Source organism: Rhineura floridana, chromosome 4 (genome assembly GCF_030035675.1).
Source record: "Rhineura floridana isolate rRhiFlo1 chromosome 4, rRhiFlo1.hap2, whole genome shotgun sequence".
NCBI lineage: Eukaryota > Metazoa > Chordata > Lepidosauria > Squamata > Rhineuridae > Rhineura > Rhineura floridana.
Window position 1 is genome coordinate 44313550 of NC_084483.1, and position 19737 is coordinate 44333286.

The following is a 19737-nucleotide window of genomic DNA, read 5'->3' on the forward strand; positions in this document are numbered from 1 at the left end:
CCTGCTTTTCCAGAGAGGCCTCTGCATACCCTTGCAATATTGAACAAGTGGTTCTTTATCTTCATTGTGTTCAGCTTTGAAGATACATAATGAAAACCTCCACTATGAATTTCAGCTGAGCATATCCTATAAGAAAGAAATAAGTCAATGCAGACACAAGCAAAGCCTTTGAATTATGCTACAATCTATCTGTGGTTGAGAAGCAAAAGTAAAACACAGCTGTTCATGAGAACCTACACTTCAGCAAAGTTTTATTGTTGCATGCGAACTGAGGTCTCTGAACACACATAATGTTTTTCCCCAGGTAATGGTCACTGGTGAATAGAGAAAAGTAGGCCTGGTTTGCGTGTAACAATGAACCATGGTGTAAATAAACCTTAGTTAATTAATCATGGTTTAGTGTTCCATGCAAATCCTTCCCAATGACTTAACTATGTGTTTTAGTGAAAATAAGTCAAAGTTTGTTGTTGGCTTATTGAAGTTAACTATGGTTTAGCATTGCTTGTGAATCTGGACTTATGTATGAAGCACACATATATGAATCCGTAGTGTCATATGCACATGTAGTGCAAATCAGCAATGCATTGTGGCTTTCTAATATGTGAACATAAATTCACCAAAATAGATTTTTCTGTATGACTGAGTATGTGCAAGGTGTGTACTTTTTTCCTTCATGAAAATGGTATCTGTATGGAAAATATAATGTGAACTGGCCTGATTTGGTGCTTCACTATGCAGCATTGTTTCTTTTGAAAGGGAGGCTCTGTTTCTTGCATAGTATTCGCATATATGATTCTTAGCACACATAGTCTGAAGTCAGTAAGAACTTTTTGGCATAGTAATATTGAAGGGTTCTTGTCTTCTCTCCATAAGGAACTTTCAGAGAAATAATTGAAGATGTGCCCAGTCAACTTGTTTACAATTGGGAACTATTGGGCAGTGAGCTGCAGTGGTAAAAAGATTCTAAAAGAACAAGCAGCAACTATAGAACTATAGGTTTATAGTAGAAGTGTGATACTTTAACTTGTGAGCTCTTGTTAATAAAACAAGAGGTGAATCTGCCAAAACATGTGCAGATCGCTTTCTCTTAGGTGCAGAGTAGCCCAACCCATTCTTTGCACATACTGGGTTAAGGTGCAGTGAGTGTGTGCGGCTGGTAAGTGCTTGCCATTGAGTTGGGAGTGGGGCAGTTCAGTGATATAGACACAACCCAACCATGTTGCATTTATGCAGAGGACTCAAGCATCCTGCATCTATGCCAGTATAAACCACTGGAGGTCTCTCAACAACAGAAGCATGACTTGTGCCTACATCCCCTTACTCAACACCTGGTGGCAACTGTCAGGTAGTGTGCCTTTCTTTGTCATCCATGTGCTAATTAGATGGGTGGCATCTGACATGTAGTGGCAAGGCACATACTATTTGGGGGAAGGGCTATAGCCCAGTGGTAGAGCACATGCTTTGCATGCAGATGTTCAATCCCTAACATCTCTGGATAGGGCTGTTAAAAGCCCCTGCCTGAAACTCTGGAGAGCTTCTGGTAGTCTGTATAGACAGTACTGAGTTCAATGGACCGACGGTCTGACTTCGGTATAAAGCAGCTGCCTACATTGCACCATATGGGTTGCTGCTAATGGGGCTTTCAAGCTGGAAGGTATGATTTTATTTTTCAGGCAAGTCAGAGTCCCAGCAACTTTCTTCAGAAATTTGTTATATTTTCATCCTGATTTTTGGTCAGACATATTCCCCCACCAAAGCATCTCACTGCAACTAATATTAAATACTATTATTTAGCGTTTTTCATGTGGAAAGGTGTGTGTGTGAGAGAGAGATGCTCTTACTTTGGTGCACTGCTATAACAAGTCTGAAGTAAATGGTGGTGATGATTCATTTAGGGAGTTGAAGTTAAGAAGTGGCAATGAGTCTTGCTGAGCAGGGATTTAATTTACAGTATGTCTCCCAGGGGTCTTGTGCACACCCTTTCACTGTTTCCTATAATTCGTGTCCAATAATTTGGAATATTGAGGTGTGCAACTGCAATAGAAACTTTGTAGGAACCTATCAGTGGCTATCTGTCTGTCTGGCTCAGTACTGTCTACTCTTGACTGGCACTAGCTCTCCAGGAAATTGGAGGTTTTTCTCATCATCTGATAAATGGTCCTTTCATTAGAGATGCCACTGATTGAACCTGGGACCTTCTGCATACAAAGCATGTGCTCTACCACTGAGCTACAATCCTTCCAGAAAGAAGCATGCCCAGGATACTTTTAAAATATGGTGTTTAAAATGCTTTATAAAGAGAGGGAGGCTTAATGATGACTACCATAAGATTGAAAAGTTCCCCCCAGATTCCTGCCCTCATTAATTTCAAATCTCTTTCTTCAAAATACAGCCATTATGCTAGTAGCGTATGGCAAATGTGACATATACACACACATACACTCTCTCTTCATTGGTGGGAGCACCCATGCATGCACGCACATACACACACACTGAAATTTTCAAAGATGTTAATCTGTTGTTTTTTTAAATATGTTTTATTGCAGCATCATTTATTGTGATTATAAAAAGAAGCTAGAATACTGAGAGTACACAACAGCATGGACACAGAACGGTTTCCTCCACTGCCACCACCTGAAGGTAACAGGAAAATCACAACTGTGTGTTTTCATTGTATTTTGTATCGATCCTTCCTGCTCTTTACATATAGAACTTTTTCTTAGTAATATTTTGAACTATGTTAACTTAGATCCTACTTATAACATGTGTTTTGAATTTGATGAGATTCTATCAAGTGACTTCATTCACTGGCACTAGCCTTTAAAGCTGAAGCTTTGCTTCTAATAGCTTTTCCATTTGTTATGTATTATCCCATGCTTGGAATTTGGTTCCTGTTCTAGGATGTAATGGGAGGGGGTGGGTGGGTATACTAAATGCAGAAGACTACTTAAATGGATATGCAATTTTATAAAGACAAAAATGCAGTAAACACACATTTTAAATGGAATCTATATCTTGCAGTCAGCCACTTATCCATCATTACATGATTGTCTTACTATGCAGTGTATTACAGTTCAAATATATGTGCTGTGGGGGAGCCAGAAAGAAGAATAGATGTGTGATGGATGCAGAATCAGCTGGGAACACTGAATAAATATTCTTGTAAAAAAATTAATTGCCAACTCATAAAAAAATCAAGGCGATGTACAATAAAATTATTAAAACACAATAAAACTATAAAATCATAAAATACAGAACAAATGAGCAACACTGAATTGGACTGTAGGCTATGCTAATTTGGGTATTCAAGTTGTATAGCTGGCACAACCATTGTTTCTTGGGGTGTGGTGCAGTAAATAGTGTCGGACTTGGATCAGCCTTACGTGCACTCAAGCCAAGCCAAGCCAAGCCAAGCCAAATAGTTTGTTGTTTCCTGCCCTTTCTTTGGAGTGCACATATCCTCCTGTCTGTTCCCCTACTTGAGATTATCCAAGGAGACCCTGTTATGGGTGCTCCCACCAATGAAGATTTGGCTAGTGAGCACTAGATTACTAGCCTTGATGGTGATCCTCCCCATTATAAAACTCACTGCTCCAGAGATCTCAGGCTGTCCCCTGGCCTTCACACAGATGATTAAAACATTCGTATTTAGAGGAGATTATGGATAAACTCTGCTCCAGAGCTGATGTTTTAATTTTCTACTTATGCTGTGGTTACTACTGCTATGGTCTGAAAATGTATGTAGTTGAATGTAAATTCAGTATTTCATTCTTGGGTAGGATCCAAAGATTGTGAGAATGGAAGTTTCCTTGGGTAGCCCACTTAAAACCTCTTTGGAGGGCTGGGGGACCTTCCTGAACAGTGTGGGCTGTGTTGTGGGAAGTCTGCAATGAGAGTATGGAATCTTTCATGACTGGGCAGAAACACTGCGTAAGCCTAAGATTGGGATCCAATGCATTGTCTTGTACTTGCAAGAGAGAAATTTGAAAAATACTTACCTCACAGAGTAATTGTGAAGATATGCACCTCTCTGAATTTCTTGGAGAGAGACGGGATGCAATAAATTTCTGAGAACCCTAGTTTCTAATTTTCTAAGTGAAAGAAGCTCTGGCTTTCCTGTTTGCAGAAAGGACAATCAAAGCATCACTGCTCCAGTAACCAGAAGACAAAGGCCACCATTTAAAAGAAGCAATATTATGTGCATGAAGCAGAAGTGTGTGTGCAACCCAGGGCACGATTTCCACACTGGCATACTATTAAGTCACTACTTATTTTAAAAAGCAGCTTTGACTCTTTGGTGATAGCAACTATTGCTACTGCAACATCTAAAAAAGGTACAGCCTGCAGTTGTGGTTTTGCATGGCATAATGCATACTGCTGCTTTGGACTGTAGTTTTAGGGCAAACTAGGCATCCTACAAGAAATCTGTAAAAAAAATATATCATTTTAAAAGGGTGGTATTGGGTTGGAGACATGGTGGGAGAGATGTTTTGTATGAATGTGATAATTACAGTTTAAATAAACATAATTTTAAGAAAGATATACAATAATCTAATTAATCTTTTATATCTTTTTTACACCACATTAACATAACATATATTTGTACAGTCTGTTTTGTTTTGCCAGAAAATGTTAACAGTTTTCAGTCTTGTAAAAATCTTCCTCTTTTAATATAGGTCGGATATGGCAGTATATTCACATGTTTTGTTTCCCCACTCTGTGAATAGTAGGTGAAAGGCACTTTCAAAGATCTAATAAGTATAGTGTTATTCTTACTGGAGTGCTTCTATATGAAACAATTATGTTGGTAAATATAGTTCAATATAAACAGTACTAGGTCCAGGTCCAAATTTATATGGGTTATATTTTCTGTCAGATCTCTATATTTTCTTCTAGTATATCTTAACTTGATTACAAATCCAACTGTTCAAAAAAGGAAGCAAGTTGCAACAAATAAAAAATGTAACGAAAGAATTGGGAAAAATTCCTCCCGTTGCTGGTTGTCTTGAATTATATGTACAAACTATGGGAAACTTTTTGTTTTGTTCCTAATTCTTGATTACAAGAGGGGTTTTTTTGTTCCTAATTCTTGATTACAAGTTCACCATATATAGAAATAACTGCCCCCTTTTCTCATTTTTGACATTGCCCACATTTGATATCACTTGCTCCAAAGGAAAGCAACTTCTTACAAGTAATGTACCATCTAGTGTCTTGTTACTGTGTGTTTTCCTTGCAGAACAAATACCAGGTTTGGAGGCAAGAGCAATTTATATTTGGAGATACATGTGTGAAGAGGTAGGGAATATACATCCCTTCCCGCAGAACTGTTTACATGACCTACTTAAGGACATGCTCCCTGAGAATGTTTCTATTTTTTTTTTAAAACACAATAACCTGTTCACCAATCTTCTGTATTCTGGACACTGGGTCACATCCATACCATACCTATAAAGCACAGGACTTCCCCCAAAGAATCCTGAGAAGTCACAGAGTTACAATTTCCAGCACCCTTAACAAATTACAAGTTCCCAGGATTCTTAGAGAGAAGCCACATGCTTTAAATGTATGGTGTAGATGTGACCCATGTCTAGCATTGATCCACATTTAAAGCACTCTTATACCACTTTAAAAGTCATGCTTCCCTGAAAGAATCCTAGGAACTGTAGTTTTTTTGTCACAGTACTATAGTTCCCAGCATTCTTAACAAACTATGTTTGTTAGAGTGTCAGATTTAATACCAGTTATGCTATGCTCCCCTGTGCAGCTAGGACACCGTTTTCTTCCTCCATCTCTTACACTGAGAGCCAATGAAAGCTACTACCTTGGGCCAGAAGGTGCAGCTTCACCAGTGTAATCAAAACTTATACGCCTCACAAGAGTAATGTGCAAGAGATTGTATTTGGATGGAGTAAAAGCATAGCATGTTGCCTTAATTTGTAACTACCCAATGGCATTTGCAAGAGTTATTCTTGGCTGTATTTTTATTACTGGTACTGAATAATAACACTGAGAGCAAGTAGGGCAGGCCTGGACAGTGTGTTTATATAGCATATTGTGCACTTTGGTTTCATTTTTAAGAATTCTTGAATAAATTGAAATCAACTTTATTCCTTAGCAAGTATATTAATGACTATCAGTGCAATCTATACATGTCTACCCAGAAGTAAGTCCCATTGTGTTCAGGAGGACTTATTCTGAGGTAAGTGTGTCTAGGATTGCAGCTTAATATGATTGTGAAGGCCCCAATATCTTTTGGAGCACTCCTTATATGAATTTACCTGGACTCTCCAGTCTTCATCTGAGGTGGTCCTCCAGGTGCCCCCTCTGAAAGGAGGTTCAGAGGGTTGCAACATAGATGAGGGTCTTTACAGCTGTGGCTCCCGGCTTATGGAATGCTCTCCCTGATAAAATCCATCTAGTGCTGTGGTTACCTAGTGCCTAATAAAAGCTTCTCGCAGGCATTTGATAGATTATGTTAACTGTTCTGTCACTTATTGATGAAAGAATGTTTTCTGCAGCTGAAGTTTTCTGCTGTTTACTGGATCTGTTATAGGGGTTTTGTAATGGTTTTATTGTGATTATAGTCTGTTTTTATGCTACCCTTTTGGATCTTAATTTTTTGTAAATTGCTTAGATTTTTTTCTTTTGTATTAAGTGACTAACAAGTTAAAGAAATAAAGAATAAGATGAATATATACACTGGATGTTGATTGCACTTGCAAATTATTTCCTCAACGATTATCTAGGAACAGGAGTTTAACATTTAAATTTGCATGTTAAACTTAAGTGCCTGCTCCTAGATAATACATGTCTACCCAGAAGTCTACTCAGAAGTAAGCACCATTGGGCTCAGTGGGACTTATTCCCAGGTAAGTGTGTACTGGACTGCAGTCTAAGTCTATTTTGAAGGTTGTGAGAATATTGCTTAAGCTGAACACAAAAAAATAAAAGGAGTTGATCTTTGTCTGTGATTCTTCCCCCCCCCTTTTTTTTTGAGCATATAGACAGTTACACAGGATGGTAAAAATGGAGCCAAGATTTGAGATGAATGAGGACAGCTTCTGAATTGTAATCATCAATAGTCTCTTGTTCGGGAAGCTGTTAATAGCTTGTTTGGTGTCTGAATTTCTGTTGGAAATAGAAGGATGCCTTTCAGAGAGAGCGAGAGAGAGCCTGTTGCGTTCCTTAAAAAAAAATACAGGAAAAACAATATGCTAAAAGAAAATAATCAAAACCTGATTTAAAACAAGTCCTTTATAAGAGAGAAGTGGAATGGAAAAGTAGTATTTTTTTCTTTATAGATAATTGTATAGTGAGCATAAAATGTGCATATAGATAAACGTATATGTCTCTCAACTACATGTTACATTAAATGCACTTTCATATTTGCATGTGTGTGTGTTTGTACGCATGCTTTAAAAAAAATCTTGGTTTGGATGGAAAGGGTTTTTTAACCCTTCCCTGTGCCATGATTCTGAAGGAAATTGCCTCCCCTAAATCTGTTTGACCCAGGAGGAAGGCTGCTTTTGGCAGCCTTTCATTGTATCAGTTTCTAGAGGGGTAGCTATATTAAATCTCTTGTAGCAGAAATAATAAACTCTTTAAGTCCTTTAACTTTTTTTAAAAATTGCTTTTAGTCTATGAGGTACTGTGTTTTTTGTACTTGTGGGTATCTGTTGATAGTGGGTTGACAGACTAGTAGACTCTGGTGTATTGTTTTTTTTGTTTTGAAAAAAAATTCCCCTGAAATATGGCCAGTTTCCCAACTTTTTTGTAGTGATATGCTGTATTGAAGTTTCAACTCTTAAGGTTCTGCCTCTTCTAATTATGCATGTTTCAGTAGGTAAAGAGCAAGGGCATCCAAATAACTGCAGATATAAGGAGTGTTTTTTTTCTGCCTTAAATTCATGCCTTAAATGAAGACAAGGTTTGTAGTAGACCTTTACATCCTTTCCAGGTTAATTCTATAATCTGGATGTAATCCATTAATAACAATATTGACTTGTACTGTTCCCCTTTTATCAGCAGGCATAATTACAAGAGATAACAAGTTACTGGCATGTGAAATCTCTAAGCTAAACCACATCCGGAAGTAAACTAAAGAAGACATAAACAGAGGCTCATGACCCAGAGAGAGAATAAATGAATGGATGAATGAATGAATGAAACAGGAGGGCAGTGGATATTGGTTGGATTAGTCATAAAGGACATACATTTTCATGGTAAAATTAAGGATGGATTTGGCATAAAACTACACTGATCCAAACCTTGAAAGTTCTTCATGAATTTGCACAAAAATTCCAATAGTTACTTGTTCCTGGAGAGCCAGTGTGGTGTAGTGGTTAGAGTGTTGGACTACGACCTGGGAGATCAGGGCTGGAATCCCCACACAGCCATGAAGCTCACTGGGTGACCTTGGGCCAGTCACTGCCTCTCAGCCTCAGAGGAGGGCAATGGTAAACCTCCTCTGAATACCCCTTACCATGAAAAACCTATTCATAGGGTCGCCATAAGTCGGAATCGACTTGAAGGCAGTCCATTTCCATTTTATTTGTGCTGGATGCAACACAGTTCTGTTGTAGTCTATAAATAAGGTCACACACAGGATTAAACACTCAAGAGTAAATATGATGTGGGAAAGACAACAGCAATGAGATTTCTGCAGGCGTCTATTATTTCTGCAGTTATGAAGGAAAATAATTGTTGTATCGCATACATGGAGATCCGTTCTGCTGCTTGACTGTCTTTCTGAATGTAATGCTTCTCAGAAATATTTAAATAGCTCTAGAATTTAGTCCAAAGAATTGCAGAGCCAAAGTGGGATGTGTTTTATTATAATTATAATAATAATAATAATTATTATTATTATTTATCAGAAAAAAGAGCAAGGGATCTTCCTTCTGTGCAACTGAACACTTTGCTCTTGCTGCTGTTTTCAGCCTTAATGCTCCAATTTCACTTTTGCTGCATGAAAGTATAGCCAGTGAATGAGAATAGCTATAGATTCACTTCTTCATGGTGCCAAATGTGCTGACTGGTTATATGCTCTTCCATTAAAAAAACCCCAAACTAACAGTACAACAGCAAGTACTCAAGAGGATGCTCAGAAGGACTTCAGATTAACTATGCTTAGCACTCCTGCACCTTTCCTAAGGGCTGTGCTAGGAAAAGCCTGCAGGAGGCTCTTTGAGGAATGCTGGGGCTACAGTGTAAATGAGAGCTCTGGGGTTTTTTCCTGCCTAAGAGCCTTTCACAGTGCAATTGGATACAACCAATTGGTTGAAATCCAGTAATGCCATTCCACTTGCAGAATGGCTTTTGATTCTGTGGGGAGTGTCCACTAGTATAAAAACGAAAGGTCAAGGAAGCATGTTAGACTCTTTTCAATGGCCAATACATTCCCCTTTCATGCTGATTGGCTCATAGGATGTTGGAGACATAGGGACTCTGCTTGGATCTGGCTCCCAAAGGGTCTAAGACCCTCTGAGAACCTGGATGACTACACCCCTGACCATATCAGACGTTCAGTATGTCAGTCGTGCAGTTTCTAGTGGGGTGATAGTGTATGTGTGTGTTTGGCTGCCCTGCTCATGCATATAAATACACAGATGCACAATGCCTGTCAGTACAATGCTTCCCTTCCTCTTCTAGTCCTCTATAGCTGCCTACCAGAATATAAATGCAAATGCCGGATTTCTTCAAATTGCACCTATTTTATGAGAAGTACAGTTGGGTCCATTGTGAGACTAAACAGCTATCGAAGACAAAGTTGATTCTTTAGCTGTGTGTAATAGCAGGAATACTGGGACTTTTACAGTGACTTTTTGCTGTGTTGTGGTTTGTTGCAACTACTCCAGAGTGTTCAATTATTTTCACCTCTGAAATGTTGAAGCTTACATTGTTGCTCTGGTTCCTGGTTATTCACAGTGTATGCTACAACCAGAGTTTAAAGCTTTGAGAAATTCATAGTTTAGCATTGTGGTAGAATTGGCTAGACAGCATTGTCGTGATCTACCTTGTTTTATAATTGGCAATAGATGAATGGAGTTATTAGGTCTAACTGTATAGGCCACCCTCTCCTTTTGCTGTGCTTTGTACCAGAAAGAAATGAGTTGTCAACAAGCCAGCTAAAACTCAAATTCATTTTGTAGTGTGTCCTGAAGGCCAGATAGCTAGATGTGTTCTACTACTACTGCCTGGGACCCAAGAATCATATAGCTAGGGAAGCTTAACCAAAGGAGCTTTGGACTTGTAGTTTTCAAATAGTAGTTTGCTCCATATGTTACCTCCCCAGCCACATGATAATCCATTTCTTAAAAAAAAATTTAAAGTCTTTTTCAAAGCCATCTGTAAGAGGTTTTGTGTCTACTGCATTGAGTGGAGTGAGGGGAATCAAAAAGTCCTACTGTGTGCACTCTTAAATTCAGCATCTCTAAATTAGCACTTTCAGATTCTGGCCAATATGTCAATGTTGTAGGGATGCTGGAAGAATCTGCACAGCAGAAAGTTGTTTTTGAACTCCATGAATCAACAGAACAATGCATCAGACAGTGGCTGTAAACCCTCTAATCACTAGACCAAAGTGTTTCCATTAGCCACACCTGGAGGGTGAATGGGTTGATCTGCTGATCAGTTGCAAACTCTTTTTGAAGCTGATTTTTAAAAAAGCACTCAAGGGGCTTCCACCAGGTTTTACAGTAAAAAGGGGCGGGGTTTGGCTAATGTCATGTGTCACCATTTTCAGAAGAGAGAGGTTGGAGATGCACTGGAACCGGCAGAATAGTGAGTATGTTTCTACTCAGTCTTCTACAAATTTACCTGCTGCTGTGAATCTCGAGATGCAGTTTTCCAAACCTCATGGACATAGTGTATGTGCATATATTGTAACAATGTTTATGATACAATGCTTAGTTTAGATTGGCAACTATTGAATTAAAGCCATAGATTAAGCAAGTTCCTTGGCTAGCCACACAGAGCAAATATTATCTCTCCTCATTATGGGTTCTTTCTCAGAAGTGGTTTACCACAAGCCAGAAGGATGTAGTGGAAACAAGGGAAGTGTGTAAAGGTTCATATAAATAAGCTATGGCTTGAAATATTATATGTATTTTAGTGAACCTGTATGTGGGAGGAATTAACCTGCGTTACAGAAATGGAATTTTAACATGAAAGCTATGAAACATAAGCATGTCTTCAAAAGAACACCACATGTGTTGTTTCAAAATGAGGGGTGTTGATGTGAGGATGCACCGAGTAGCTCTGCCCTATGTTGTGTTTACCAAGCAGCCCCTCTCGCTGGCATCTACATGTAGAGCATAAACATATGCAGGGAGGGTGAGGCATTGCTCACAGGCCACCTCTGTAGTGATTGTAGTAATTTAGAGACATTTCCTTACAAGAAACATTGGGATGGGAGTTTAGAGATGGTCCCTGAAAAAATGGGGTGAGGAGGTGGAACCTGGCTGACTGAAGGAGCTCCAGGAGAAATGTGTTGTTGTTGTTGTAACTACTACTTAATAAAACTACTTTGTTAACTGTTGGCTCCATATTTTGAACCCAAACATATTACATGGTGTCAGAAGTGGAGGCTACAAGGCTTCTTAAGCAGTGTGTAGCTTTCTTCTGCCTTGGGGAAGTTGAGTACTGTGGGAAAGAAGGACCCCACCCAGAGGCCTGAGGCCTGGTCTCAATTTAACAGCAGAAGAATCACTAGCTTCCTCAGCACAAAGGTCATTATAGAACTTTTGCAACCTCCATCAAGCCTGAAAATGTCTGGGAATATTGCAGAAAACTGCAGAGAATTCAAGCAAAGATTTGAACTCTGTCAGCCACAGGGGCTGAAGGGAAACCTGATATAGTAAAACCATCAATACTGTTAGATGTGGTGCGGGAGGAAGCATTGGAGATTTACAATAACCTCCAGTTTGCAGAAGGAGAAAACATGAAGTTCACTGCAGTAATGGCAAAATTTGAGGAGTATTGTAAAACCAGAAAGAATGAAACCTTTGAAAGGCATTAGCAAGGCTTTAGCAAGACCTTTGCTTCTGGGACTCTAACAGACTCTCTGATCAGAAATAGAATTATTTGTGGCATTAGGGAGAATGCAATAAAGGAAAGGCATGAAGAAGATCTCACACTAGAAAAACTCAAAATATGTGGAGCACCAGAGGTAGTGAGAGCCCCAGCATAAGAACTAAGGCCAGCTGAAGAGACTGTCTGTGCACTAAGCTAGCAGCAACAGGGACGGCAGAAGCCAAATCGGAGAGTGCAGCAGCCACCTAATAAAGCTCCTGGGAAGGGAAACGGGCTTGAGCCAAGCTTGTAGAAACTGGCATGCAGCATGGCCAGAAACAGTGTGCTGCATTTGGGAAGGTCTTTACAACCGAGGCAAGCACAACCACTTTGCAAAATGTTAGAGGTCACAAATACTGAAATCCCGTTTATATGCTGTTGAGCAGATGCAGGAGGAGCAGTTATTTGTGGCTGTAGTGGAATCAGGCAGAGAGAAGGGGAAAGACTGGAATCAGCCAGTGGAAGTACAAGGAACAATAGTGTCCTTTAAGCTCGATTCAGGTGCTTAGGTGAATGTGTTGCCTGTAGAGTCTCCAAGTCATGCCAAAAATGCATCCAACAAGTATTAAACTTACTGGGTATTCTGGAGTGAAGATACCAGTAAAGGGACAGTGTATTGCCAGCATCAGGTACAAAGACCATGTGTACAACCTGGCATTTATTATCGTTCCTAAACAGGTGGCTCCAATTCTGGGTTTGGCAGCACGTGAGAAGCTTCATCTGATTAAACAGGTACTTGACATGCAAGCCAATGGAGAACAGGAATATGAGACATTGATTTTGAGTTATCAAAGTATATTTGAAGACTTAGCTGTTTACCAGGTGAACATACAATTCAAATAAATAAATTGGTTTCCCCAGTAATCCATCCAGGCAGAAAAGTGCCTTTTGCACTTTGTGACAAACTTAGAGAGGAGCTATCAAGGATGGAGGCTTTACAGGTCATTGAGAAGACTGAGGAACCCACAGAATGGGTGAGCTCTCTAGTCATTGTAGACAAACCTAACAGCAAATTATGGATTTGTCTTGATCCCAGAAGCCTTAACAAGGCTATAAAGATGGAGCATTACGAACTTCCCACCAGGAAATGATGGCACAATTTGCAAATGTCTGCTTTTTCAGCAAACTTGATGCCACCTTTGGCTTTTGGCAGTTAAAACTCGTAGAGGACAGTTCTAAGCTCTGCACATTCAATGCCTCCTTTGGGAAGTATTGCTTTCTGCGGCTCCCATTTGATGTGGCTTCAGCACCCAAAGTGTACCATAGAACTATACACACGATATGCAAGCACATTGATGGAGCTGGCACCTTAATGATAATATTATTTTGTGGGGTTCTACCAAAGCTGAACATGATCTGTGACTTTGGAAGGTCTTAGATGCAACAAGAGCAGCAAATCTGAAATTTTATTTAATTTAGAAAAATACGTATTTGGGGTCACTGAACTGACCTTTTTGGGGAGATGTGATCTCTACAAATGGAGTAAAACCTGACAAGAGAAAGGTTGAGGCTGTTGAAATGATGCCATGGCCCCAATCCAAGAAAGATGTGCAGTGATCCCAAGGGATGGCTAATTACCTTGGGAAATTTATACCAAATTTGTCATCTAAAGCAACACCCCTCCGGGCACTTCTTAAACACAAACACGAGTGGTATTGGGATGCAGCACAGGATGAAGCATGGACCACCTAACATAAGAACATAAGAACATAAGAAGAGCCTGCTGGATCAGGCCAGTGGCCCATCTAGTCCAGCATCCTGTTCTCACAGTGGCCAACCAGGTGCCTGGGGGAAGCCCGCAAGCAGGACCCGAGTGCAAGAACACTCTCCCCTCCTGAGGCTTCCGGCAACTGGTTTTCAGAAGCATGCTGCCTCTGACTAGGGTGGCCCAGCACAGCCATCACGGCTAGTAGCCATTGATAGCCCTGTCCTCCATGAATTTGTCTCATCTTCTTTTAAAGCCATCCAAGCTGGTGGCCATTACTGCATCTTGTGGGAGCAAATTCCATAGTTTAACTATGCGCTGAGTAAAGAAGTACTTCCTTTTGTCTGTCCTGAATCTTCCAACATTCAGCTTCTTTGAATGTCCACGAGTTCTAGTATTATGAGAGAGGGAGAAGAACTTTTCTCTATCCACTTTCTCAATGCCATGCATAATTTTATACACTTCTATCATGTCTCCTCTGACCCGCCTTTTCTCTAAACTAAAAAGCCCCAAATGCTGCAACCTTTCCTCGTAAGGGAGTCGCTCCATCCCCTTGATCATTCTGGTTGCCCTCTTCTGAACCTTTTCCAACTCTATAATATCCTTTTTGAGATGAGGCGACCAGAACTGTACACAGTATTCCAAATGCGGCCGCACCATAGATTTATACAATGGCATTATTTTCAATACCTTTCCTAATTATCGCTAGCATGGAATTTGCCTTTTTCACAGTTGCCGCACACTGGGTCGACATTTTCATCGTGCTGTCCACTACAACCCCGAGGTCTCTCTCCTGGTCGGTCACCGCCAGTTCAGACCCCATGAGCGTATATGTGAAATTAAGGTTTTTTGCTCCAATATGCATAATTTTACACTTGTTTATATTGAATTGCATTTGCCATTTTTCCACCCATTCACTTAGTTTGGAGAGGTCTTTTTGGAGCTCTTCGCAATCCCTTTTTGTTTTAACAACCCTGAACAATTTAGTGTCGTCAGCAAACTTGGCCACTTCACTGCTCACTCCTAATTCTAGGTCATTAATGAACAAGTTGAAAAGTACAGGTCCCAATACCGATCCTTGAGGGACTCCACTTTCTACAGCCCTCCATTGGGAGAACTGTCCGTTTATTCCTACTCTCTGCTTTCTGCTTCTTAACCAATTCCTTATCCACAAGAGGACCTCTCCTCTTACTCCATGACTGCTAAGCTTCCTCAGAAGTCTTTGATGAGGTACCTTGTCAAACGCTTTTTGAATGTCTAAGTACACTATGTCCACTGGATCATCTCTATCTATATGCTTGTTGACACTCTCAAAGAATTCTAATAGGTTACTGAGACAGGACTTTCCCTTGCAGAAGCCATGCTGGCTCTGCTTCAGCAAGACTTGTTCTTCTATGTGCTTAGTTAATCTAGCTTTAATAATACTTTCTACCAGTTTTCCAGGGACAGAAGTTAAGCTAACTGGCCTGTAATTTCCGGGATCCCCTCTGGATCCCTTTTTGAAGATTGGCGTTACATTTGCCACTTTCCAGTCCTCAGGCACAGAGGAGGACCCAAGGGACAAGTTACATATTTTAGTTAGCAGATCAGCAATTTCACCTTTGAGTTCTTTGAGAACTCTCGGGTGGATGCCATCCGGGCCCGGTGATTTGTCAGTTTTTATATTGTCCATTAAGCTTAGAACTTCCTCTCTCGTTACCACTATTTGTCTCAGTTCCTCAGAATCCCTTCCTGCAAATGTTAGTTCAGGTTCAGGGATCTGCCCTATATCTTCCACTGTGAAGACAGATGCAAAGAATTCATGTAGCTTCTCTGCAATCTCCTTATCGTTCTTTAGTACACCTTTGACTCCCTTATCATCCAAGGGTCCAATCGTCTCCCTAGATGGTCTCCTGCTTTGAATGTATTTATAGAATTTTTTGTTGTTGGTTTTTATGTTCTTAGCAATGTGCTCCTCAAATTCTTTGTTAGCATCCCTTATTGTCTTCTTGCATTTCTTTTGCCAGAGTTTGTGTTCTTTGTTATTTTCTTCATTCGGACAAGACTTCCATTTTTTGAAGGAAGACTTTTTGCCTCTAAGAGCTTCCTTGACTTTGCTCGTTAACCATGCTGGCATCTTCTTGGCCCTGGCGGTACCTTTTCTGATCTGCGGTATGCACTCCAGTTGAGCTTCTAATACAGTGTTTTTAAACAACTTCCAAGCATTTTCGAGTGATGTGACCCTCTGGACTTTGTTTTTCAGCTTTCTTTTTACCAATCCCCTCATTTTTGTGAAGTTTCCTCTTTTGAAGTCAAATGTGACCGTGTTGGATTTTCTTGGCAATTGACAAGGTACCTCACCAAAGGCTTCTGAGGAAGCTTAGCAGTCATGGAATAAGAGGAGAGGTCCTCTTGTGGATAAGGAATTGGTTAAGAAGCAGAAAGCAGAGAGTAGGAATAAACGGACAGTTCTCCCAATGGAGGGCTGTAGAAAGTGGAGTCCCTCAAGGATCGGTATTGGGACCTGTACTTTTCAACTTGTTCATTAATGACCTAGAATTAGGAGTGAGCAGTGAAGTGGCCAAGTTTGCTGATGACACTAAATTGTTCAGGGTTGTTAAAACAAAAAGGGATTGTGAAGAGCTCCAAAAAGACCTCTCCAAACTGAGTGAATGGGCAGAAAAATGGCAAATGCAATTCAATATAAACAAGTGTAAAATTATGCATATTGGAGCAAAAAATCTGAATTTCACATATACGCTCATGGGGTCTGAACTGGCGGTGACCGACCAGGAGAGAGACCTCGGGGTTGTAGTGGACAGCACGATGAAAATGTCGACCCAGTGTGCGGCAGCTGTGAAAAAGGCAAATTCCATGCTAGCGATAATTAGGAAAGGTATTGAAAATAAAACAGCCGATATCATAATGCCGTTGTATAAATCTATGGTGCGGCCGCATTTGGAATACCGTGTACAGTTCTGGTCGCCTCATCTCAAAAAGGATATTATAGAGTTGGAAAAGGTTCAGAAGAGGGCAACCAGAATGATCAAGGGGATGGAGCGACTCCCTTACGAGGAAAGGTTGCAGCATTTGGGGCTTTTTAGTTTAGAGAAAAGGCGGGTCAGAGGAGACATGATAGAAGTGTATAAAATTATGCATGGCATTGAGAAAGTGGATAGAGAAAAGTTCTTCTCCCTCTCTCATAATACTAGAACTCGTGGACATTCAAAGAAGCTGAATGTTGGAAGATTCAGGACAGACAAAAGGAAGTACTTCTTTACTCAGCGCATAGTTAAACTATGGAATTTGCTCCCACAAGATGCAGTAATGGCCACCAGCTTGGATGGCTTTAAAAGAAGATTAGACAAATTCATGGAGGACAGGGCTATCAATGGCTACTAGCTGTGATGGCTGTGCTGGGCCACCCTAGTCAGAGGCAGCATGCTTCTGAAAACCAGTTGCCGGAAGCCTCAGGAGGGGAGAGTGTTCTTGCACTCGGGTCCTGCTTGCGGGCTTCCCCCAGGCACCTGGTTGGCCACTGTGAGAACAGGATGCTGGACTAGATGGGCCACTGGCCTGATCCAGCAGGCTCTTCTTATGTTCTTATGTTCTTAAGTAGAAACTGACTATAAACCTCTGATAGCATTGTTTGAAAAGCCATTAAATGATTGTACTTTGAAAATCCAAAGGATGATGCTCAAATTACAAAAATATGACTTGATAGTGCCCTACACACCAGGCAAATTGATGTTTACAGCAGATGCACTGTCCAGGGCAACACAACCTTCACTGTAGGAAAGAGCATATTTCAGGTATGGAGGTGCAGGCATATGCAGACCTGATAGTACAATCACTTCCAATAGCTGATAGAAAATTATAGCACATTTTAGCAGAAACAGAGAACAATGATGCAATGTGCTTCCTGAAAAATGTATACTTGAAGGTTGGCTGCAGGACCACAGCAGCTGTGATCCAAGTCTATGGGACTACTGGAACTGCAGGCATGACCTCTCAGTGATAGATGGGCTAATTTTCAAAGGCAGCAAGGTAGTTATTCCAAGGACCCTCTGGCATGAAATTTTCAGAAAGATCCATGAAGGACATCTTGGAATTGAAAAATGTAAGAGGACATAAGAGGTAATATATTAGCCGCAGATCAACCAGAATATTGGTAACACAAGTTGCAAACTGTTTCACTTGTTTTAAAGTTCCAGCCATCCCAGCAGATGGAACCTCTGCACCCGCACCCTATTCCACAGAGAGCATATGAGAAGGTAGATACTAATCTCTTTATTTGGAATTCATGAGAATACTTGATAAATTCTGATTATTACTGCCTGTATCCAGAGATCTGCAATCTGAATGGTACAAACAGTGTGTTAGTAATAGCCAGCCTGAAGGCAGTGTTTGCAAGGTATGGAATCTCATGTGAACTTTTTAGTGACAGTACACCTCAGTTTTCCAGTTCAGAGTTTAAGCAGTTTGCAAAGGATTAGGACTTCCATCATAGTACATCCAGACCCCATTACCCCCAATCCAATGGCCTTGTGGAAAAGTCCATCCAAACAGTTAAAAACCCGGTGAAAAAGGCAGTAGAGGAGATTTATATAAGGCATTATTGGCTAATCGCAGTACACCATTGGAGTATGGCTGGTCTCCAGCACAGTTACTCATAGGAAGAAGGGTATGCACATTACTACACATTACTGAGGAATTACTTATGGAGAAACATGACCATATAGAAGTTTGAAAAAATAAACAAGCTCTGAAAAACAACTCCACCAAAATATTTTCACAAAAGCAAAGGAGGTCCTGAACTGAAACCAGGTGACAAACTGTGCTTGAGAAAATACAGCTCCTATCTCTGGGATCCAACACTGAGTGCACCCACAATCATATTTAGTTCAGACAGCTCAAGGAGAGACTTTTTGATGTAATCATCGGGATCTCCGAGCACTCCTAAAGAGTGATCCAGATGCTCTAGCAGGTAGAAATGGGACAGACTCTACATTGACACCCCTTGTATGTTCACAGGGGCAGAAAGAAAAACACATTATTCCCCAGAATGACATTATGGAAGATAAGGTGAAGGAATACGAGATGCCTTGGAGTTCAAGCAGGAAGGTGAAAGCTCCCCAGAGACTTATAAAAACTTGCTGAGAAGCCTGGGATAAAGCAGGGAAATGAGTGGTGTGCTAGTAACCTCTCCTCTGCAGAATTTAGTTCTTGTTTGACTATGAGATGTAGTGATTGTAGCAATTTAGAGACATTTCCTTACCGAAACAGTGGGATGGGAGTTTAGAGATGATACCTGAAGAATCAACATTACAACATTACAATATCAACATTACAATACTTGGCATGAGTAAATTAAAATGGACGGAAATGGGGCATTTTCAGCTACAAAATATTTTATGCAGGAAATGAGAATTTAAGAAGAAACCAATAGAGTTGCTACAAGCTACTGAGACTCAGTCTGTCCAAATTTTGACAAAAATTTGTCAACAAATATGGAAAACTAAACAATGGCCCACAGACTGGAAGAGTTCAATATACATCCCAATTCCAAAGAAAGGGATCCCAGGGAATGCAGTAATTATTGAGCTATTGCCTTAGTATCCCATGCAGGTCAAGTAATGCTCAAGATTCTACAACAAAGGCTCTTACCATATATGGAGCGAGAAATGGCAGATGTCCAGGCTGGATTTAGAAAGGGAAGAGGCACCAGAGATCATATCACAAACATATGTAGGATAATGGAACGGAGCAAAGAATTTCAGAAGGAAATCACCCTGTGCTTTATAGATTACAGCAAAGCCTTTATTGTGTAGATCATGAAAAACTATGGAATGCTTTAAAAGAAATGGGGGTGCCACAGCATCTGATTGTGCTGATGTGCAACCTATATTCTGCACAAGAGGCTACTGTAAGGACAGAATATGGAAAAACCGATTGGTTCCCCATCGGAAATGTTGTGA

General features: G+C 40.4%; 1 protein-coding gene across 6 annotated transcripts in view; it reads left to right on the top strand.

The window, feature by feature from the left end:
• Positions 1–19737, top strand: part of ARHGEF10 (Rho guanine nucleotide exchange factor 10) — a 164303-nt gene that overhangs the window by 13968 nt on the left and 130598 nt on the right. For all 6 annotated transcript variants that reach the window (XR_009762151.1, XM_061622894.1, XM_061622897.1 and 3 more), the window contains exon 2: positions 2547–2640. Coding sequence is in view for 5 of the 6 variants with exons in the window: in XM_061622894.1 (XP_061478878.1) it covers positions 2601–2640 (40 nt within the window). In the remaining variant the exon portion in view is untranslated. The remainder of the gene's footprint in view (positions 1–2546; positions 2641–19737) is intronic.